The sequence below is a fragment of the Pan troglodytes genome, chromosome 13, assembly GCF_028858775.2.
Source record: "Pan troglodytes isolate AG18354 chromosome 13, NHGRI_mPanTro3-v2.0_pri, whole genome shotgun sequence".
Classification (NCBI taxonomy): domain Eukaryota; kingdom Metazoa; phylum Chordata; class Mammalia; order Primates; family Hominidae; genus Pan; species Pan troglodytes.
This window is the reverse complement of record NC_072411.2, coordinates 143397169-143420000: the sequence shown is the minus strand read 5'-3', so window position 1 is coordinate 143420000 and position 22832 is coordinate 143397169. Positions and strand designations below refer to the sequence as shown.

Sequence of the window (22832 nt, the reverse complement as noted above, 5' to 3'; positions counted from 1 at the left end):
AGTTTTGCCATGTTATTCAGGCTGGTCTCAAACTCCTGGGCTTAAGCGATCTATCTGCCTTGGCCTCTCAAAGTTCTGGGATTACAGGTGTGAGCCACCATGCCCAGCCAACAGTGTGATTTTTAAGTTTCTATTTTCATTTGTAATTTATCTGAGCAGGTCTTCTCTTTCTTGGTTTGCATCAGGAATCCGATGGACTCTAGGGGTTTCTTTAAACCTTTATACCTTAAGGCAGAAGAAAGAAGCCCCAGCATCTTTCTCTTGCTGTAAAAAGAAACCACATGAGTAGTTTTTGCCTTTTAAAAAACAGATGTCAATTTAAATGTTATTATAAGGCCAGCAAATTATTGAGTAAAGGAACCAATCAGAAAATAGACTCTTAAGGGTTGTTATGGTTCACAGAACAGAGTGCAGTTCCCGTGTCTTAAGAATCTCCTTTGTACCAAGAACACTCCCAGGCCTGGTTACCTGGTGACAGAGAACAGAGATGGGCATACATCCCCTGCTGTCACTGTGCTGGGCAGGATGGGAGAAGCCAGAGTGTTGGGAGGTTGATCCTGTACAGTTTATTAGAACTAGCTTTATGGGTGGGATGCAGTGGCTCACTCTTGTAATCCTAGCACTTCAGGAGGCCCAGGCCAGAGGATTGCTTGACCCAGCCTGGGAAACATAGTAAGACCTCGTCTCTACAAAAAGTTAAAAAATTAGGCTGATGCAGAAGAATCACTTCAGCCCAGGAGGTCGAGGCTGCAGTGAGCCAAGATCATGCTACGCACTTCAGCCTGGGCAACAGAGCAAGACCCTGTCTCCAAGAAAACAGCCAAAAACAACAACAAAAAACTAGCTTTATGGTGAATAAAAATGGCTTTCTTTTTTCTTCCCAGCTGTAGAGGAAAAGATAATTTTTAAAAATCTTTTTGAGTTTTTTCCCCAGCGTTTAGGATGACCTGCTATTTCAGGGTTAAGCATTAGTATCCCAGTAGTTATCATTAAGAGAAAGAGAGCAGGCCTGAAACATATACAGCTTATGACATGGGGGAGAAAATGGCAGAAGAGCACTTGAATATGTGGAATATGAGACACCTATTGTTTTCCACCTGTATGCCCTGAGAGTTATTTAGGCAAATACTTAAATGCAGGATGCACAAATCATGAGTGTACGTTGTTAGGGACTTTCAACAACTGGACACACACACCACCAGCACCCAGATCAAAATGCACAGTTTCCCCAGCATCTCAGGAGCCCTTCTGGGCACAGACCCCAGGGTACCCACTGTCTTGTCTTTTAACATAATCAGGCTTGCCTATTTCTGGACATTCTATTTCTATAATGCGCTAATGATGTGAGCTCTAATGATGTTGAATATCTTTTTGTGTGCTTGTTCGCTATCTGCATATTTTCTTTGATGAAATCTTTTCAAACCTTTGCTAGCTTTTAAAAATTGGGTTTTTGAGGCCAGGTGTGGTGGTTCACGCCTGTAATCCCAGCACTTTGGGAGGCCGAGGCGGGAGGATCATGAGCTCAGGAGTTCGAGACCAGCCTGGCCAACATAGTGAAACCCTGTCTCTACTAAAGATACAAAAAATTAGCTGGGCGTGGTGGTGCACACCTGTAATCCCAGCTACTCAGGAGGCAGAGGCAGTAGAATCACTTGAACCTGGGAGGTGGGGGTTGCAGTAAGTCGAGATTGTGCCATTGCACTCCAGCCTGGGCACCATTGCACTCCAGCCTGGGCAACAGGATGAGACTTTGTCTCAAAAAAAAAAAAAAAAAAAAAGGGGTTTTTAAACAATATTGAATTTTAAGAGTTCTTTATAATTTCTAGTTACCATTCCTTTATCTGATAAGGGAATTTCACCCAGTCTGTGGCTTGTCTTTTCATTTTCTTAGCAATGCCTTTTGGAGAGCAGAGGTTTTTAATTTCGATGAAGTCCAGTTTATCAATTTTTCTCTTATGGATAATGCTTTTGGTATCCTATATAACCCGAGGTCACAAAGGTTTTCTGTTTCCTTCTACAAGTTTTATAGCCCTCGGTTGTACACTGAGGTCTGTGAGGCAGTGGGAGTTGATTTGGTGTGTGGTGCAGGCCATGGCTGAGGCTTACCTTATACACGTGGATTTCCACTAGTTTGGCACCAGTTGTGGAAAAGAATCCTTTCTCCATTAGATGATCTTGGTAGCCTTGGCAGAAATCGATTGACCGTATACGTGGGGTCTGTTCAGTCCACCGGTCTACGTGTCGACGCGCTTGCCAATGACTGCGGCTTCATAGTGAATCTTGAAACTTGTCTGTTTTCAAGTCCGCTTTGAATATCCTAGGTCCTTTGCTTGTTCATGTAAATTTTAGAATCAGCTTGTGGATTTAATTAATTAATTAGTTTTGGGGAGGACAGGGCCTTGCCCTGTCACCCAGGCTGGAGTGCAGTGGCGCAATCATGGCTCACTGCAACCTCCACCACCTGGGCTCAAGCGATCCTCCCTTCTCCAGCCTCCCAAGTAGCTGGCACCACAGGTGTACACCACCACGCCCAGCTAATTTCTTAATTTTTGTAGAGACGAGGTCTTGCTGTGTTGCTCAGGCTGGTCTTGAACTCCTGGCCTCAAATGATCCTTTCACCTTTGTCTTTCAAAGTGATGGGATTACAGGTGTCAACCATGGTTGATTTTATTAATAATGCCTGCTGGGATTTTATTTGGATTTGTATTGTCCATAGAGCTACTTGGGGAGAAGTCACACATTGATTGAGTCTTCCGCGGCATTTACTTAGGTCTTGTTTGAATTCTGTCATCAATGTGCTGCAGTTTTCAGCATATGAATCCAACATATTTTGTTAGGTTTATCCCTAAGTATGTCATGTTTTGGATGCTGTTGGAAGTGGTACTGATTTTTAATTTTAATTTCCAGTTCACCATTGCGAGTATATAAAAATACGATCTATTTTTCTGTGTTGACTTTGTGTCCTGCAAACTTGCCAAACTTTTTTGGTAGATTCTTTGGGATTTTCTATATAGACAGTTGTATCATTTATCACCTCCTTTCTAATCTCTATGCCATTGATTGATTGGTTGATTGATTGATTGCCTTATTGCACTGGCCAAGACTTCCAGTAAAATATGAGCTAGGAGTGGTGAGAATGGACAACCTAGCTTTGTTCCCAATCTTAGAAAGAAAGCCTTTAGCCTTTCACTGTTAATGATGAGGTTAACAGTGGGTTTTCTGTAGATGCCTTTTATCAGCTGAGGAAGCTCTCTTCCATTCCTTGTTTGCTGAGAGTATTTATTAGGAATGGATGTTGGCTTTTGTCAGATGCCTTTTTCTGTATCTGTTGAGATGATGCATTTTTTATTTATGTGGACATGATACATTATCATGATTGAGTTATGAATGTTGATTCAACCTTGCATTCTTGGGATTGCTCGTAACGTGTTACTGCCCTTTTTATATATCGTGTCTTCAGTTTGCTAATATCTTGTTAAGCATTTTTGCATCTACATTTATGAGGAATATTGGTGTGTAGTTTTCTAGTAATGTCTGTCTAATTTTAGTATAAGCATAAAGCTGGCCTCATAAAAATGAGTTTGGGGCCAGGAGTGGTGGCTCATCCCTGTAATCCCAATACTTTGGGAGGCTGAAGCGGGAGAATCGCTTGAGCCCTGGAGTTCAAGACTAGCCTGTGCAACGGAGTGAGACCTCATCTCTACAAAATAATTTAAAAGTCAGCTGGGCGTGGTGGTGCATGCTTGTAGTCCCAGCTACTTGAGAGGCTGAGGAAGGGAGATCGCTTGAGTCCGAGAGAGGTCAAGGCTGCAGTGAGCTGTGATCACACTACTGCACTCCAGCCTGGGCAACACAGCAAGACCCTGTCTTAAAAAAAGATTTGGAAGTAGTCCTTCCTCTTCTGTTTTGTGAAGAGTTTGTATATTTTTTCCTTAAATATTTTGTAGAAATTGGCTGGTAAAATCCTCTGGGACTGGAGTGTTCTTTGAGGGAAGAATTTTAACTGCAAATTAAACTTTTAAAATATAAATGGGATTATTTATGTTTTCTATTTCTTCTGAAGCTTTGGTGGGTTGGATCTTTCAAGAAATTTGTCCATTTCATCTAAGTTATAAAATTTATTGGCAAATAGTCTCTTAAAAACTTTTAATGTCTGTAGGGGCTATAATTTTATCACCATTTTCATTCTTGGTAGTGGTAATTTGTGTCTTTTTTTTTTTAACTGATCAGTCTGGTTAGAGGCTTATCAATTTTATTAATCTTTTCAAATAACCTGCTTTGGGTTTCATTAATTTTTCTTATTTATAATCTATTTTCAATCTTGTGACTTTTCTCTTATTATAAAAAATTTTTTTCATTATTTTTTCTTACTTTGGATTTAATTTTATTTTCTTCTTCTATTTTCCTAAGGTGGTATCTTAGATCATTTATTTGAGCTATGCTTTTTTCTAATATAATCATTTAATGTTTTAATTTTTCTCCAACCCCAGCTTTATCTGTGTATCACAGATTTTCATATGTTGTGCTTTCACATTCATTCATTTACAAATATGTTGTTACTTTGTGTTATTTAGAAGTGTGTTGTTTAATTGCCAATTATTTGGTGATTGTTCAGATATCTTTTTGTTTTTAATTTCTTTATAGAGAACATACTTTGTATAATGTCAGTTTCTTTAAATTTGTTGATGCTTGTATTATGTTTTGAAGTCTCTACCTATACTTGTGGATTTGCTTGTTTCCCTTTGTAATCCTCCCAGATTTTACTTCATATATTTGGAAGCTCTGTTGTTATAGGAATACCCATTTAGTATCATAGCATCTTCTTGATGAACTAATTCCTAATTTGATATGCCTTGTTCTGAAGTCTACTTTGATATTAGTATGACTACTCCAGCTTTCATTTGATTTGTGTTCACATAGTAAACTTTTCTCATTCTTTTACTTTTAGTCATTTATGTCTATATTTAAAATGGTCTTCTGTAGGCAGCATACACTTGGATCTTGCTTTTGAAATTCAGTCTGAAAGTCTCTAATTGAGGTGTTTAGACCGTTGATGTTTAATGAAATTACTGATATGGCTGGATTTAAATCTATAATCTAAATCTAGATGTTTTCTATTGTTTCTGGATATTTCTGTGCTTTGTTATTTTCCCCTCTATTTTTCCTACTTTCTGTTGACTATATTTTATTATGTCATGTTTTTGTTTCTTGTTAGTTTTTAATATTTCATCATGATTTTTGGCATCGGTATTGAGATATAGTTCACATACCATATAATTCACCCATTTACAGTGAACAGTTCAGTAGATTTTAGTACATACAGAATTGTGCAACCATCACCACAAACGAAGAACATTTCATGACCTCAGAAAGAAACCTCATACCCATCAGTAGTCAGTCGCATAACCCCCGTCCTGCTCGAATTTCCTCCATCCCATCCTGGGCAACCACAAATCTACTTTCTGTCTCAATAGATTTGTCTATTCTGGACACTTCATATAAATGGAATCATGCACAGTGTGCTCTTTTGTCACTGGATTCTTTGATCTAACATAATGTTTTCAAGGTTCATCCATATTGCAGCATGTATAAGTACTTCATTCTTTTTTATGACCGAGTAATATTCCATTATATGAACAGACACCATATTTTGTTTATCCGTTTATCAGCTGATGGACATTTGTGTTGTTTCCATTTTTTGGCCATTAGGAATAATGCTTCTATGAACAATTGTATATAAGATTTGTGTGAACATATGTTTTCAGTTCTAGGCATATACCTAGTAGTGCACTTCATGGGTCATGTCGTAACTCTGTGTCTAATGTTTTGAGGAACTGCTGAACAGTTTTCTAAAAAGGTTATACTGTTTTTACATTCCCATCAGCAGTGTACAAGGGTTCCTGGTCTACATATCCTTGCCAACACTTATTATTGTCTTTTCATTTCTAGCCATTCTAGGGGGTGTGAAGGGGTAGCTCGCTGTGGTTATGATTTGCATTTCCCTGATGACTAATGATGTCAAGTGTCTTTTCATGATCTTATTGGCTGTTTGTAAATCTTCTTTGGAGAAATGTCTGTTCTGATCCTTTGCCCATTTTTTTTTTCTTTTGAGACAGAGTCTTGCTCTGTCGCCCAGGCTGGAGTGCAGTGGCACAATCTTGGCTCACTGCAACCTCCACCTCCCAGGTTCAAGCGATTCTCCTGCCTTAGCCTCCTGAGTAGCTGGGATCACAGGTGCACACCACCAGGCCCAGCTGATTTTTGTATTTTTAGTAGAGATGGGGTTGCACCATGTTGGCCAGGCTGGTCTCGAACTCCTGACCTCAGGTTATCTACCCGCCTTAGCCTCCCAAAGTGCTGGGATTACAGGTGTGAGCCACTGTGCCTGGCCCTGCCCCTTTGCCTACTTTTAAATTGGGTTGTCTTTTTATTATTAAATTGTATGAGTTCTGTATTTTAGATACAATTTCTTGATCAGATATATGATTTGCAAATATTTTCTCCATTAAATGTGTTGTCTTTTCACTTTCTTGATGTTTCATTTGAAGCACATTTTTATTTTATTAATTTTATTATTTATTTTATCACATTGATTGTACTTTATGGATGGTTTATAGGAGGTAAGGACTTTCTGCTTAAAATATTTAAAATTTACATGTGTACACAAACATACACATGTTCCCCCACCCGTGGGGAAGGACAAGATGACTCTGAATAGAGGATGGAGGAGGAGGAGAGGGTGTAGACAGAGGGCCCTTGACTCCTACAGGGGCAGCAGGATAAGGAACAGAGTGGGGCAGAAGGTGGGTTATTAAGAAGCATCTTGCAGGCTGGGTGCGGTGGCTCACGCTTATAATCCCAGCACTTTGGGAGGCCAAGGCAGGTGGATCACGAGGTCAGGAGATCGAGACCATCCTGGCTAACACGGTGAAACCCTGTCTCTACTAAAAATACAAAAAAATTAGCCGGGCGTGGTGGTGGGTACCTGTAGTCCCAGTTACTCAGGAGGCTGAGGCAGGAGAACGGCATGAACCCGGGAGGCGGAGCTTGCAGTGAGCCGAGATGGCGCCACTGCACTCCAGCCTGGGCGACAGAGCAAGACTCTGTCTCCAAAAAAAAAAAAAAAAAAGAAGCATCTTGCTTACTGACATGAAGCCACGTGCCCAGCGAGAGCGTGGATGAGGCCCTTGGAGGGTGGGCACATGATGCCCAACTAGCCAGCCAAGGCCAACGTCCCAGGGGTAGGGCGGAAGTGGGGTGGCGTGCACAGGGCACCCAGCCCAGGCCTCTGCTGTCCCCACCTCCCTCCCCACCCTCCGAGAGAAAAGACAGTTTGGGCCTCAGCCATGGACCGACGCCGTTACTGGCAGCGTCTCCTTAAACTACAGAGATAGAATGTGTATCAACAGGGTGATCGCTTCTGACCCACTCAGGCACACAGCTAGAGGTGCTGCATGGGCCAGAACCAGTCCTACGGTATCTTTGGTTTGTGGGCTTCCCCCCTGACTTGAATCCTCCCTCTGTCCAGCCTCTGGGGTGGGCCTCGGCTGGGAACAGGCTGCTTGATGGCGCAAGGCCCAGCCTGACAGCCCTTGGAGGCTGGGGGTGCTGCCCTTGCCAGCCACGGGCAGCTTACTCACTGGGGTGCTGGGAATTGTATGAGAAGATCTCGGCAGCCAGCTGCTGCGGGTCCAGGAGCTGCAGGAAGCGCCCCATCATGGCCTCCACCAGGTGCGGGGAAACACACCACACAGCTTGGTGTACACGCTGGCCTGCTCCTTGGCCAGGCTGTCTGCCCTGTGCCATGGGCCCCTGCCAGCCCCTGGGCTTTGCACTGGGGGCCCCTGAAGGACTGGGAAGCAGAAACATTTTAAATGGATGACGTTCAGTTGGTCTCTTTTACCGTTTGTCACTTGTGTTTTGGTGTTATATCTAGGAAGACTCTGCCAAGCCCAAGGTCATAAAGATTTACTCCCATATTTTCTCTAAGAGTCTTATGGTTTTAGATTTTACATGTAAGTCTTTGATCTATTTTTGAGGTTAATTTTTGTGTGTGGTGTGAGACTGGGATTGGACTTCACCCTTTCGTATGTGGATATATCTAGTTGTACTAGCACTGCTTGTTGAAGACTGTCGTCTCCCCATTGAGTGGTTTTTGGCACCCTTGTCAAAAATCAGTTGACCATAGATGCATGGATTTGTTTCTGGACTCTGAATTCTATTCCATTGATCTATAGTCTGTCTTTCTATCTTAAGTGTGTCCTTAAGCCAGTACCACACTGTCTTGATTACTGTAGCTCTGTAGTAAGTTATGAAACTGGAAAATGCTAGTCCTTCAACTTTGTGTTTTTTTTTTTTCAAGCTTGTTTTGGCTATTTTGAGATTGTTTTGGCCATTTTTCATTTTCTTAAGGATTTTAGGATGAGCTTGTCAGTTTTGCAAAAAAGCCAGCTGAGATTCTCATAGGAATCACATTGAATCTATAGCTCACTTTGGAGAGTATTGTCATCTTAACAATATTTAGTCTCCTGATCTGTGAACGTGGAAAGTTTTCTATTCATTTAGATCTTTAATTTCTTTCAATAGTGTTTTGTAATTTCAGTGTACAAGTCTTGTTGTTCTTTTGTTAAGTCTCCATTATTTTTATGTCCAGTTTCTTCTTTTTTCCAGGTTTATTTTTCATTTGCTAGAATATATTCATTGCCAGTTTTTCCAGGAAGGATTCATGGGTACTATACATTCAGTCCTTGTATGTATTAAAGTGTGTTTATTTTTCTCTCATATTTTAGTGGTGATATGCCTTTCTCCTCTCAGAACTTTTTAGACCTGTATCTGTTGTAATCTAGCATTATTTTGAAGTGAATTTTGCTGACAGCAAAACCTGATTTATTTTTCTTTCTAGATTTAAAATCTTTGTCTTTCAAAGTTTTCACCAGGATGTCTTTAGGGGTTTATGTTTGTGTGTGTTTTCTTTATTCTTGCTTGATACTTGGTAAGACTTTGATCTGAATATTTAAAGCTTCCATTCTTTGGTTCCGTTAATTCTTTCCTTCTCCCTCCTCCTGACACTCATTTTAGGTGTGCATGGGCCCCCCTGGAGGAGCCTGCCCTCTTGTCTCCTTGGCCCTGCAGCTGGACAGGCCGCAGGCCTCTTCACCTAGAGTGTCAGGGCTCCCGCCCTCCCGGAGGCTTCTGGAGCTCTGCCACATCTCAGCAGGCCCTTCTTTTGCTCCTCAGGACCACAGCCTGCTTCCCCTCGTCTTCTTGCTTTCCCTCAGTCTCACCTCTGGCCTTTTGGGCCATAGTGACCCTCCCGTCAAAGGGTCTTCAGAATTTGTCTCCTTTCACCTCTCACAGGCTGGCACCCAAGCTGCCCCCTTCTCTCCTGATGACTGTGAGAGGCCTGGATGTTGCCCAGGCTCCGATGGTTCTTCCTGCTCCCGCCCTGGCCCCGATGCCCTCCCGATGCCCACTTACGTTGCCTGCCCAGCCCCCCGCCTCCCTCACACCTCCTCACAGCTCAGGTGCGCTCTGCCGCAGTCCTGTGCTCCCGCTGCCCTCTGCCTGGAGGGCCTTCCCCGAGGCGCTCAGAAGCTGCCTTCCCGGGACTCGCTCCCTATCCCATGCACCTCGCAGGGGCTGCACCCCCGCGGCACTTCCTGCCCCATCTTTTTTTCCTTCTTGGCACTCATCGTTCCCTGGTGTGTGATCTCGGCATCTCTTCCTGACACCTGAACAGGCCCATCCTGTGGTCGGCACCCGCTGGGTTGCCCGTCGCTACTTCAGCTGCGTGCCAACACCCACGTAGCAGCAGGCGTTGTGTTGGGCGACCAGATTTTCAGCGACTTGCAGTGTTCTTTCTTTTGTGAATGGTATCTTTTTCTGTTACACTTTGACTATCAATGACTGTGGTAGCACTGTTTTTCTTATATTTACCTTATGTCTGTCAGTCTTGCTAAACTCTGATTAATCTCAATGTTGAAAACATATCTAAGAGTGATAGCTTTTCTTTGTATTTTCTAGTTTTCTGGCTTCTTCGTTCATTCTCTTGGCCAGGGCTTCCAGTGCTTGATCGAGAAGTCGGGGTGACGTGGATGTTCCCCGGGGCACATGCCCTGAGGCCTCTGGGGCCCTCTCTCCAGCCCAGGTTATGGCTTCCTCAGCTCCACCTGGATTCTCCATCTCACGCATCTGTCCACCTTATAGAATGGGCAGTAATGACGCTGCATTTCTGGTCAGCTGCTGACCCCCTTCTCCGCTTCCTTGTGCTGCAGGCGTTTATCACTTTGTTTCTTCTTTCCGTGGGACTTAGGGGAGGTAAATGCAGGGGATGCATCTGCTGCATGGACCGATGGTGGCCCTGGTGTAATGGGATGCCTGAGGACCGGGTGGCCCCTGGTGTAATGGGATGCCTGAGGACCGGGTGGCCCCTGGTGTAATGGGATGCTTGAGGACCGGGTGGCCCCTGGTGTAATGGGATGCCTGAGGACCGGGTGGCCCCTGGTGTAATGGGATGCTTGAGGACCGGGTGGCCCTGGTGTAATGGGATGCTTGAGGACTGGGTGGCCCCTGGCGTAACGGGATGCTTGAGGACTGGGTGGCCCTTGTGTAATGGGATGCTTGAGGACTGATGGTGGCCCTGGTGTAATGGGATGCTTGAGGACTGATGGTGGCCCTGGTGTAATGGGATGCTTGGGGACCGGGTGGCCCTGGTGTAATGGGATGCTTGAGGACCGGGTGGCCCTGGTGTAATGGGATGCTTGAGGACCGGGTGGCCCTGGTGTAATGGGATGCTTGGGGACCGGGTGGCCCTGGTGTAATGGGATGCTTGAGGACTGGGTGGCCCCTGGCGTAACGGGATGCTTGAGGACTGGGTGGCCCTTGTGTAATGGGATGCTTGAGGACTGATGGTGGCCCTGGTGTAATGGGATGCTTGAGGACTGATGGTGGCCCTGGTGTAATGGGATGCTTGGGGACCGGGTGGCCCTGGTGTAATGGGATGCTTGAGGACCGGGTGGCCCTGGTGTAATGGGATGCTTGAGGACCGGGTGGCCCTGGTGTAATGGGATGCTTGGGGACCGGGTGGCCCTGGTGTAATGGGATGCTTGGGGACCGGGTGGCCCTGGTGTAATGGGATGCTTGAGGACCGGGTGGCCCTGGTGTAATGGGATGCTTGAGGACCGGGTGGCCCTGGTGTAATGGGATGCTTGGGGACCGGGTGGCCCTGGTGTAATCGGATGCTTGAGGACCGGGTGGCCCTGGTGTAATGGGATGCTTGGGGACCGGGTGGCCCTGGTGTAATGGGATGCTTGGGGACCGGGTGGCCCTGGTGTAATGGGATGCTTGAGGACCGGGTGGCCCCTGGTGTGATGGGATGCTTGAGGACTGGGTGGCCCCTGGCGTAACGGGATGCTTGGGGACCTGGTGGCCCCGGCGTAATGGGATGCTTGAGGACCAGGTGGCCCCAGCGTAATGGGATGCTTGAGGACTGATGGTGGCCCCTGTTGTAATGGGATGCTTGAGGACCGGTGGTGGCCCCTGGCGTAACGGGATGCTTGGGGACCTGGTGGCCCCGGCGTAATGGGATGCTTGAGGACTGGGTGGCCCTGGTGTAATGGGATGCTTGAGGACCGGGTGGCCCTGGTGTAATGGGATGCTTGAGGACCGGGTGGCCCTGGTGTAATGGGATGCTTGAGGACTGGCTCCAGCTATTTCCACTACTCTCTGTCTTCCTCACAGGTGGTGGTGAAGTTTATTAAGAAGGAGAAGGTCTTGGAGGATTGTTGGATTGAGGATCCCAAACTTGGGAAAGTTACTTTAGAGATCGCAATTCTATCCAGGGTGGAGCACGCCAATATCATCAAGGTGATGGTTTCCTCTTCAGAGATACCCTAACTTGGCTCATGTCAAATGTCTTCAATTTGTTGACTTGAAGATGTTTTGGCAGAGTTGGACTTGGCTTTGTCTCTTCCTAGGTATTGGATGTATTTGAAAACCAAGGGTTCTTCCAGCTCGTGATGGAGAAGCACGGCTCCGGCCTAGACCTCTTCGCTTTCATTGACCGCCACCCCAGGCTGGATGAGCCCCTGGCGAGCTACATCTTCCGACAAGTGAGAGCAGGCCAGAGCCGTGTTGGTGTGAACGCAGGCCTGGGTGCCTGGGTCCGGTGGCTGCAAAGATCAGTGATCCATACTCGGTTCTCTCTCTGAGCTGGATCTAGCCTTCTGTGTGGGGATTTCATGGAGTAGGATATATATTTTGAGAAGAAAATTCTATGATTGAAGTAGAGAAAGTGAGGTTGGGAAGGAAGGATGAGGCCAGATACAGTCCTGGAATGACTGAGAAAGTATGTTTAATGGTTAAGGTTTATTTACATACATAAAATATGCACAACAATCATAAAAATTAACCAGTAAGGGTTAGGATGCAGCCAGAGAGTGTCTCAAAGGCATGTGTGCGGCACAGCGGCCTGCAGGCTGTAAGTGCTCACTGAATGGTGTCTGTTCAGTTAATCAACCAGCAAAATTGAGATCCTGACATTCTCACTTTTCAGTAAGTATTTGTCTTGATCTGTTTCGTGTCTAATGACATATTGAACTTCGGCCATTATTTTATTGGAATGGGAGAGTGATGATCCAAATAGGAAGGCACCCTAGCAGAGGGACAGGGGGAAGAAATGGTAACTCGTGTTGGGTTTTAAGGAGAGGGTGGTGGTTCCATCCTGTACTGCTCCCAGCTCCCCTGAAAGAACTGGAGAAATACCAGCAAAGGGCTGTGTAGACAACTCACATTTGCTCTTGGATTGTTTGCTGGGGACAACTCGATTTCTAATGACAGCTTCCGTGAATCAACATTTCTTCCTTAAAGCTACACACACTCGGGTTGTTGGGTTTCCGAAGTTTAGTTTCTCAGGCTCCTACTTGTAAGTTTCAGATATTATGGTTCTGCCAAAAAAGGGTCACCTCTCTCCCTCTTCCGTGTTGGAAGGTGACGCCCTCCCTTTAGTTTGTGGCCAACACTTGTTTCTGAAACTTTTTACAGCAAACGGAGTATCTGTATGAGGTTATGTTGAGGGTCACTTGTTAAAAGCTGCTGCCTGACAGCTGTTAATTCTGGGGCTAGTGAGACACATAATTATGGTGTTTATACTCTAAAATTTTTGCCAAAAGAATCTCTACCCCTTTTGTAAATATATAGACATAAATGTTATTCTATGTAAATACAGATTCACAATTTTATAAAGTATATGATCGCACATCAATGTATGTAGGAATCATGCCGGTTCTCAGGGCATTGCCTGTCAGCTCCAGATTCATCAGGACCTGCTCAGCAGCGGGGTCGGGGAGCTGGGCCTGGGAACAGCCCTGGCTTGGTTCAGGCCGCTCCAGGGCAGCATGGCCAGTCCAGGGCACAGAAGCATCTGCAGGAAGAGCAGCTTTCTTCAAGTCGCTCTTTAGCCCTTTGTGGTTAATCTCTCAGTACTAGTTAATAAATCTTAATGAAACTTTCCATGTTCAAGTTCATGTGTGGTTTCTGTCTCCTGATTGGATCCTGACTGATTTGTATATATCTACATATATATGTAAGTATGTATGCATGCATGCTTGTATATGTGTATTTATGTGTGTACCTATGTACAAGTATATGTTACGTGTATAGGTATGCACACGTGTGTATGCAGGTGTGTATATATGTGCACATGTATGTATCTAAATGTGTATGTATATATAAATATGCAGGTATGTATATATAAATATGCAGGTATGTATATGTTTGTATATATGTGTATAAATATGCGTATATTTATTAAATGTAAGTTAATCGGGCTTAGCTAGCCTGTGATTATTGCTTCTGATTTGAAAGATACTCATTTGTAAATATAAATTTGTCTCAAAAGATCAACATGATACATCCATGAAATCACTAAGTTGATTGGCATAATGGGTGTCCAAATTATGACAGTCAGACGTTTAATTCATCCTAGTTGAGCTAAACTGAAAGGCCGATGTTGCTGGCCTCCGTTATTGGAGAGGCAGAGTGGGCAGGCAGTGGAGCACTGCAGCTGCACCTCCGTGGGAACGAAGCCCGTTTCCAGTGTAACTGCTTTAAGTCTGCATCATTGAGTAGCCACACATTTGGGGAAAGGATGGCTGATACGTCATGCTGCTCTCTGAGATGCCACTGAGGCTGTGCTCCCAGCTCTGCCCCAAATTGCTGCCTGAACTCTGGGCAAGTCACTTTCCCTCCCCGTGAGCTGAGGTTATCGACTTGGTGCTTTCTCTCGGGCACTTCCCACTTAACACCAAACCTGCATCCACTCACTTGCCCACCATGAGTGTCTTTGAGCTGTGGCTTTGTGGCCTGTCTTTCCTCCTGAAATAGGCATGGTGTGCGTTGGTGGGGGCGAGTGTCTGCTGGGAAGCTTTTCTCAGCAGCAAACAGAACTCACGAGTCTCATATTGATGTTGCCACCTTGCCGGCTAACGTGGCCATCCCCAGTGAACACGCCTCCTGAAGGGCTTTGTTTCCTGTTTGCTTCCAATCATATCTTCAGCATTGAAAAATCTTTCCTGTCCTCAGTTCATTATGAGTCGGAGGTTTATTTTTTCTTTGTGTTTTTTTTTTTTTTTTGTTCCAGTTTATTTTAAATGCATATTTTAGTTGAATTGCTTTTTTAAAAAGCCCCCTCTGGCCTCCTGATTCCAGCTAGTGTCAGCAGTGGGATACCTGCGCTTGAAGGACATCATCCACCGTGACATCAAGGATGAGAACATCGTGATTGCCGAGGACTTCACAATCAAGCTGATAGACTTTGGCTCGGCCGCCTACTTGGAAAGGGGAAAATTATTTTATACTTTCTGTGGGACCATCGAGTACTGTGCACCGGAAGTTCTCATGGGGAATCCGTACGTATGCGGCTGCGGTGCGGCCCGTCTTTGTGTCCTCTGTCAGGACCCTGAGGGTGGCTCGATTTTGGGTGGGAAGATGGCTTCCTTCGTGCCTCTTTGTGATGAGTGTTGAGTGGTCAGGGTGATATGCTGAAAAGTAAGTGGGCAGGCAGGCAAGGTCATATTGGGCAAAGGCACTGGGCGATGGATATAGGAGTTAATAATTTTATTTTCTCAGCTTTTATTTGTTTGGAGTTTCATATAATAATAAAAAGCCAAGAAAAATATTGAAGAGTCCCCCAAAATGGCACTCTTCAAATAAGTGAAGAGGATTCTTTTTAGTTAGGTTTATTTATTTTGATGACAGGAATAATATCTATTTCAATAAAATACCGCGGGGCTGACCATACAAGAAATCAAGCACTAGAGAAAGTCCCGAGGCAGAGGATTCGTGCTGAAGGTGGAGTCCTTGGCTGGAGGGGCTGTCGCTGACCAGCCAGACTCCATGTCACTGGAGTGGGCCAGCTGAGCCTCTGCTCTGCTGTGGGGAGAAGCGGCGTCCTTGGGTGTGTGGCTGAGGTTGCATCTCTGCAGTCTGGGGAGCCTGTGAGTTGGGGGCCGGCCTGGGCAGGGCCTCCTCTCGGGGGACTTTAGAGAGGAAAGCAAAACGGAAAGGAAGATTGTTGTTCATTTGTAGGGCCTGAGTGGAGACTGTCTGCTGACGTGCCCGATCACTGTCTCATCTGCCTGTAAACCAAATGTGTCTATGTGTATGAAATAGACTTTATTAAGTCAGAAACAGATAACAGGTATTTTCCACTAACACCTACATGTATTTTAGAGAGGTGTGGTTGGAGTGCATCTCTAGGTGAGTTCATGGTTAGAGAGTCGGATGATCACAGCACTGCTTGGACCCTCCTGGCCCCCTGCTGCAGCGCTCTGCTTCACCGCCCATATCTGCTCCATGTGGTTCTCTAGGAGGGAAGCTGATGCTGCCCCCACAGGAGAGGCACACGGGGTCCCTCACAGACCTGCTGCACCTGACCGGGCGGCCTGAGGCCAGGGCATTTGCTCGCAGTCACGCGCGAGCTCCATGCTGTGCCTTGGGCTCTCGGGAGGGCCTCAGCATCGGGGAGAGGAGTGGCTGGGCCCTGGATCCTGGTGTCTGCTTAGGCCATATTTCATTAGGAGGTGCAGGTTCCAGGCTGCGCACCCTGAGTCCTCAGAGCCCAGCAGCCTCAGCCTGCGCCAGCCTCTCCATGCCAGGCAGTGTTGAGCTCTTCTGGGCCTGGATGCCCTGTGTGCAGAGTATGGAGGAAGTGAAAATGGGCTCTTCCCCGCTAGAACCTCCATGCATCTTCAGAGCCACCAAACAGCGTGAAATATTGAAGGGGGTTGGTCTAAGAAGGGCCATGGAGTTTCCCTTCAGATCTAGTTTGGTTGCCCTAGAGCCTGGTGGGCGCTGGTGGGCTCTGCCTGCCCTGCGGTGGTTGTCGTGCCCTCCGTGCTGGAGGGAACTGCCTGTCCCCTGTCCACTGACCTATGATGCCTGCTGCATGGCTTGTCACCCCTTCCTGTACCCAGGCCGTGAAGCTTGGGGAGGGTGCAGGGGGGATCCAACCTGGGCGAGAGCTCAGTGCTGCTTGGCCACCTTGGCCCTGCCTCCCAGAGCTGTGGCTCCCACCCTCTCCCTGAGCGCCTGCCCTGCCAGGGCTCTGCCCTGCCTCCTGGCCTCTCCTTTCTGGCTGTGAGCGGTGTGCTGCTCCTGGGCCTGCGGGGCTGCAGGCCTCCTCTCAGGAGCTCCTTCCTCCCTCCTGCATCCTCTCCCCATCTCCCTGGATGAAAGGGTTTCTGAGTTCTTATTCTCAATCCCATCCTCAGGGCCCTGGCTTCTGTCTTGTCATCTTCATCTCCGTCTACTCCAGGGTCGGCAGACTGTGGCCTTAGGTCCCTATTCCCCTTCCTCAGGCCCTGGCAGCTGCCGTTCTGCTTTCTTCTCTATGAATCTGACTACTCTAGGGACCTCCTATACGTGGAATCGTACAGCATTTGCCTTTTGGTGACTGGCTTATTTCACTTTGCATAAAGTCCTCAAGGTCCATCCATGTTGTGGCCTGTGCCAGCATCTTCCTTTTCAAGGCTGAATTTGATTGCGTTTTCTGGATATGCTGTACTTATTCATCTGTCAGTGGACATTTGTGTTGCTTCTACCTTTTGCTTCCATCTTTATGTTGTTCGTGATGCTGCTACAAACGTGTGTGCAAACATCCCCTGCCTCTTGTTTCTATAAATAAAGTTTTATTGGAATGGAGCTGTGCTCATTTGCTTACGTGTCGTCTGTAGCTGCCTTTGTCCTACATGACAGAGTTGAGTTGCAGTGGGGACCATGTGGCCCAAAACCTGAAATATTTACTATTTGACCCTTCACAGGAAAAGTTTGCCAACCTCTGTTCTGTTCTATTGGATATTTCTCTTCAGCTTCTAAACGTCTTGAAATCTCTCTAAAAAACAGAAACAACACAAAAACAAAAACTGCTGAAGCTGATTTTCTTGCTCTAGCCCCTACAGCTCTCATCCGTCCCCTCAGCTTCCCTGCGGTCTGTGCTAGCCACCCCACCACCCCGCTGACTCAGCCTGGGGGCCCGACTTTCACCCACGCTGCTGCTCTGGCCTCTGTGATCTGCCCTCTTGAGCCCTCCCCTCCCCTCCCCTCCCTCCCAGCCCCTCTTCTCCGAGTCCAGCCCGGGGCTCTGTCCGTGCCACTCTTCTCACTGCTGTGGTTTCTCTTGGCTCCCTTGTCTAATTCCGGTTCTAAGAACAGGCTGCTGCTTCCCAGACCTCTTCTGGGGACAGACCGCCAGCTGCGGACCTGGAGACGCATGGCTTTGGCCAGTGCAGGGGCAGGGCTGTGGGTGCGGGTGACCTGGCTCTGGTGCGTGCTTGGTAGCAACTTCACCTCACCAAGCCTTGCTCTTCTGTGCAAAATGAAAGTCATTTATCTTGCTAGGTTGTTGTGAGGATTTGGGTTAAGCCATGTAAAATGCTGGTACAGCGTTGGCATCTCTAGGTACCCAATAGATGGTAGCGTGGATGAGGATGTTTACGGCAACAGGAAATAAATGGTAGCGTGGATGAGGATGTTTACGGCGACAGGAAGTAACAGTAGTCCTTTGGGTGTCTTCTCCCTGAAGCTTGCTCCTCCATTTGGCCCACTGTGTGAACACCCACCTTCACCACGTCCTTCTTGTTTGCTTTCATCCTTCGGTGTTTTTCCCTGTTCAGTCTTGTCCTGCAGCACCCTTCACATCGTCGCCACAGCCATCTTCCTAAAGGGCATGTGTGTCCATGGTCACACCAAGCCCGTTCACACCAAGATCGTGAACATGCCCGATCACGTCTGAAGGGCACGTGACCCTGTTCTGAAGTGGCCTGCAGCTCCCGTGGCCCTCAGCAAAGCCAATGGACGTGTACTCTGCTTCCTCCAGGAAGCCCTCCCCCTCTGGTGGACACGTCTTGTGGTTGGTGTCCACAAGGAAGTTCCTGATTAGCCTCGGAGCTGCCCGATGGCCTCTCCACTCCTGGCACATGGCCTGCTGGCTGGCCTGGGGCAGAAGTGCGTGGAAATGGAGGGCGTGTTTGAGGGGTGGAGTGACCCTCCTCTTGGGAAACCACTGCCTGGCCTGTGTGCTGGTCGGGAAGGGCCATGGTGCTTCCCATGGGCGGGCTTGGCAAGCCTGCGCTGAGCGCCGTGGCGTCCTGATGCCTCCTCCTCCTCACAGCTACAGAGGGCCGGAGCTGGAGATGTGGTCTCTGGGAGTCACTCTGTACACGCTGGTCTTTGAGGAGAACCCCTTCTGTGAGCTGGAGGAGACCGTGGAGGCTGCCATACACCCGCCATACCTGGTGTCCAAAGGTGAGCGTGAGCTGCAAGTGGTAGACAGTCGACACTGTCCTTAGAGACCAGCCACTTTTTTTTTCCCATTTCCTCATTCCTCAGTGTGTATCTGTCCATATCAACAGTCTCATTTGTTTCTTTTCTATTCATCAAATAATTTGCATATGACTTTAAAACATCTTGATAATTTAGTTTTTGTTAATGTTCCTCTTTGGATCTTAGAGGCCCTCTTGTGAGAAACACACTTGCAGTCAGGACAGGGAGGCTCCAAGTGGCCCTGTTGACTTGGTGCCTACATGGTTAAAGGAACTGGGGCCCGAATCCAGATGCAAGGCTGGGGGCTTCTCTCAGCTTGTGCTGGCATCCCCTCACCTGTCATGTTAACCCTGCGTTATTCACAGCTCTGCATTGCCAGAGCCCCTGAGAACAGAGCAGTTAGGAACCTCTGCACCACCTGGATTTTGGTTGAGTGAGATGGCATCTTGAACTCCAAGCTTTCATTTCAGAGGCAATGAATGTTTCCTGCAGCTTCTGTCCAAGCACAGCTGGGCCCTGCACTAGAGGTTCCTGGGCCGCCACCTGCCCAGTCAGAGGCTCTGCGGGGGGTGGTGAGCACCCAGGAATCTGAGATGTGCTCCACTTCATCCCAATCTGGACCTACCATCTGTGTTCTTTGTGTCCCCAGAACTCATGAGCCTTGTGTCTGGGCTGCTGCAGCCAGTCCCTGAGAAGCGCACCACCTTGGAGAAGCTGGTGACAGACCCGTGGGTAACACAGCCTGTGAATCTTGCTGACTATACATGGGAAGAGGTGTGTCGAGTAAACAAGCCAGGTGAGGCTTCTCAGCATCCCTCCACCCCACGTGACTTCACTTGGAATAATGAGGTCCCCAGGCTGCCTTCCTAGGTCAAAAGGAGGAAAAGGAGGCTCTCTCCTCCATGCTGTCTTGGACACAAATGTCAGGGCCTATAGCTGACCTGTCACCTGTGAGAGGGGGTTTGATTCTGTCCCGAGGCCTCTGGACACCACTGGGGTTCAGGGTGTGGCTTTGGACCTTGGAGGGTGGGCAGGTGTCATGGGAGCTCCTGGCAGAAGGGGTTGGAACCCTCAAAGATGGTGTGAGGACTGCAGCTGGTGATGGTCTGACTGGGCCGAAGGGGAGGATGAGGCCACAGATGCTGAGAGTGATTCTCCAGCAGCCGGCGGGGCCCAGGGCTCTTCAGACAAGGCTCTGGCCACAGAGCCAAAACCACTGCTCAGAGCATTTGGACCAAGCTGAGGTTGATGGCCCTGGGCTTAGATCCCCACCTTGGCAGGATCTGTACTTCCGGGACATTGCCAGTTGGATTTCTGAGGGCCTCACCTTAGGCTTTTGTTCTAGGACTTCTTCAAGTGAGAAGCAAAGTATTTTAGAACCTTAAGTTGTTAGCACGTGATACAGTTACCTTCTTGTTTCTTCAGAAAGCGGAGTTCTGTCCACTGCGAGCCTGGAGATGGGGAACAGGAGCCTGAGTGATGTGGCCCAGGCTCAGGAGCTTTGTGGGGGCCCCGTTCCAGGCGAGGCTCCTAATGGCCAAGGCTGTTTGCATCCCGGGGATCCCCGTCTGCTGACCAGCTAAACACCAATTTCTTCCTGCTTTTCTCCACTTGGTTTGGAAAATCACACAGTTTTCAGGCTCCATCTGTTTGGAGAAAATACATTCTGAAGCATCCCCAATTCACCTTCTAAAAACTCATGTGCAGGTTTGATAAACACCAGAACAGAAGACAGTGATGCTGTATTATTTTAGGTTTATTACATAGATTTGGAATTCACTTTTTTCATCACCTAGAAAAAAACATTCCAGTGTTCAACTGTTTTATATTACTAAAGGGCTTTTAATTTGTGAACTTCTGAAGGCATGAGTGTTTTCTCTTTCTACTTTTGTATATGTGCATGTTTTGTTTCCTCTGACTTGGTATATGCTCATCTGAGCGACGGATATGTGAAATTTGTAGAACTGGTTAGTCAAATGGCCAGACTATTTCATTAATTTATTTCCTCAAATGCTTTTCAAATTAAAGCACCTTTGTTAGTAAACAGTTATCCTGACTTGGATGTTGTGAACTGTTCCCGTGTGCTAAGTGTGAGAAATACCTGGTTTCCTCATTTTTCCATGTGTGCACCCCACTTGCCACAGTTGGAGAGAAGTCTAGCCTTGGCCATTCTGGGGTTCCTTTTACAGGCAGGCCCTGCCAGGGGTGGGCCTAGGGCTCTGAAGCTTGCTCCATCTGGTAAGACGGGGGAGGGTGGCGTCCTCAGGGACCTCCCTTCTGTCTGTAGCAAGACTCTGCTGTCAAACACGTGGCTGGCTCACTGCCAGCAGTCCCCAGATATCCCATGGCCAGCCAGCTCCCACCTCTGTCCACAGGAGGGGCTTCCTGGCCCAGCCCGCACCTCTGGTCTGTGTGAGGGGCTCCAGCCCTGTATTCCTCCGGGCTGCTCAGGTCCCAGGGTGTTTGTCAGATACTCAACTGGCTGCTTCCCTCCCTTAGACTCCAGTCCATCCCCCTCAGACAGACTTAGCTAGGTCAAGTACTTAGGATTGTTTTATTTCATGTCTGTGTTAGAGAGGAGGGAATAGCTAGAGGTGAGAGCAGAACCTTTCATTTTTTTCCCCTGCTGAGACAGTAGGAAAAAAACCAAAACCTAAACCCCTACCCTTTTCCCACATGTCATCACTTGCAGACGGTTTTTCCACATTCTGAGACTCCTGCCCAGAACCCTCTGGAAGCTGCCTGGGAGCCAGGCTGCCTCCTGCGTGGTTCTGAGCTATTTCTAGTGGTTATTTAGGAGGCACTCAACTGTTTTGGGATGATCAGAGTTAATTTTAGTCCCATCTAGTAGGATATGGGCTATTGCCGTCCCTTTCTTTAGAAAGTGCTGCCTGAGCCTCGCTGCCACCACAAGTGACTGATGGAGTTGGTGGAGGAGGACCCTCCTCTATCAGGGACATTCAAGGTACAAGGGTTTTACAGGTGTGTATTAAAGTCAGTGATGTTCACTCTTCAGAATTCAAAGAGTTTTCTGATGTTTTAAGAACCCCTACCTTGCAGTGTTTATGGTGCTTATAACACAGAGGATGTTATAGAATGGTGTTTGTTTGCTTATTTATTTATTTAGAGACAGAGTCTTATACTGTCGCTTGGGCTGGAGTGCAATGGTGCGATCTCAGCTCACTGCAACCTCCGCCTCCCAGGTTCAAGCAATTCTGCCTCAGCCTCCCAAGTAGCTGGGATTACAGGTGCCCACCACCACACCTGGCTAAATTTTTGTATTTTTAGTAGAGACGAGGTTTCACTATGTTGGCCAGGCTGGTCTCAAACTCCTGACCTCCTGATCCGCCCTCCTCGGCCTCCCAAAATGTTGGGATTACAGGCATGAGCCACTGCGTTCGGCCACAATGGTGTTTGCAGACAGGTGTTTAATGGGTTGAGAATGCATAGTCTGAGCTTTCTAAGAACTGTTACTTCTTTATAAGAAAAAATAATTAAAGCTCATCTGACTTCATGGCAGTGGAAGGTCTGGTATTTTGCAAACGTTCTTTGCAGAAAGAACCCAGAAAGAACCCAGAGAGGAAAGTTCTGAGGCTGAGGCTGACAATTTTTCCACTCCCATTTTTTTTTTTTTTTTAAGATGGAATCTTGCTCTGTCACCCAGGCTGGAGTGCAATGGTGCAATCTCGGCTCATTGCAACCTCCGTTCCCTGGGTTCAAGCAATTCTCCTGCCTCAGCCTCCCAAGTAGCTGGGATTACAAGTGTGCGTTATCACGTTACCCAGCTACTTTTTGTATTTTTAGTAGAGGCAGGGTTTCACTATATTGGCCAGGCTGGTCTCGAACTCCTGACCTCAGGTGATCCACCCATCTCAGCCTCTCAAAGTGCTGGGATTACAAGCATGAGCCACCGTGCCCAACCCACTGCATATTTTTAAAGTATGGTTCGAGAGAGCAGAGTTTTCACACAAGACTGAAGGTGATGTCAATTTTTTTTTTTTTTTTTTTGAGAT

General features: G+C 47.2%; 1 protein-coding gene across 5 annotated transcripts in view; it reads left to right on the top strand.

Moving 5' to 3' along the window:
• PASK (PAS domain containing serine/threonine kinase) overlaps positions 1-20869 on the top strand; it is a 53888-nt gene extending 33019 nt beyond the window's left edge. For 4 of the 5 annotated variants that reach the window (XM_009444720.4, XM_001157196.6, XM_054679688.2 and 1 more), the window contains exons 13-18: positions 11740-11865; positions 11976-12110; positions 14707-14906; positions 18668-18801; positions 19469-19615; positions 20245-20869. In XM_009444720.4, coding sequence (XP_009442995.3) covers positions 11740-11865; positions 11976-12110; positions 14707-14906; positions 18668-18801; positions 19469-19615; positions 20245-20402 — 900 coding nt within the window. In that variant the 3' untranslated portion in view covers positions 20403-20869. Of the gene's footprint in view, positions 1-11739; positions 11866-11975; positions 12111-14706; positions 14907-18170; positions 18502-18667; positions 18802-19468; positions 19616-20244 lie in introns of all 5 variants that reach the window. The other variant, XR_010149981.1, reaches the window with a different exon arrangement.
• Positions 20870-22832: the final 1963 nt, after the last annotated feature.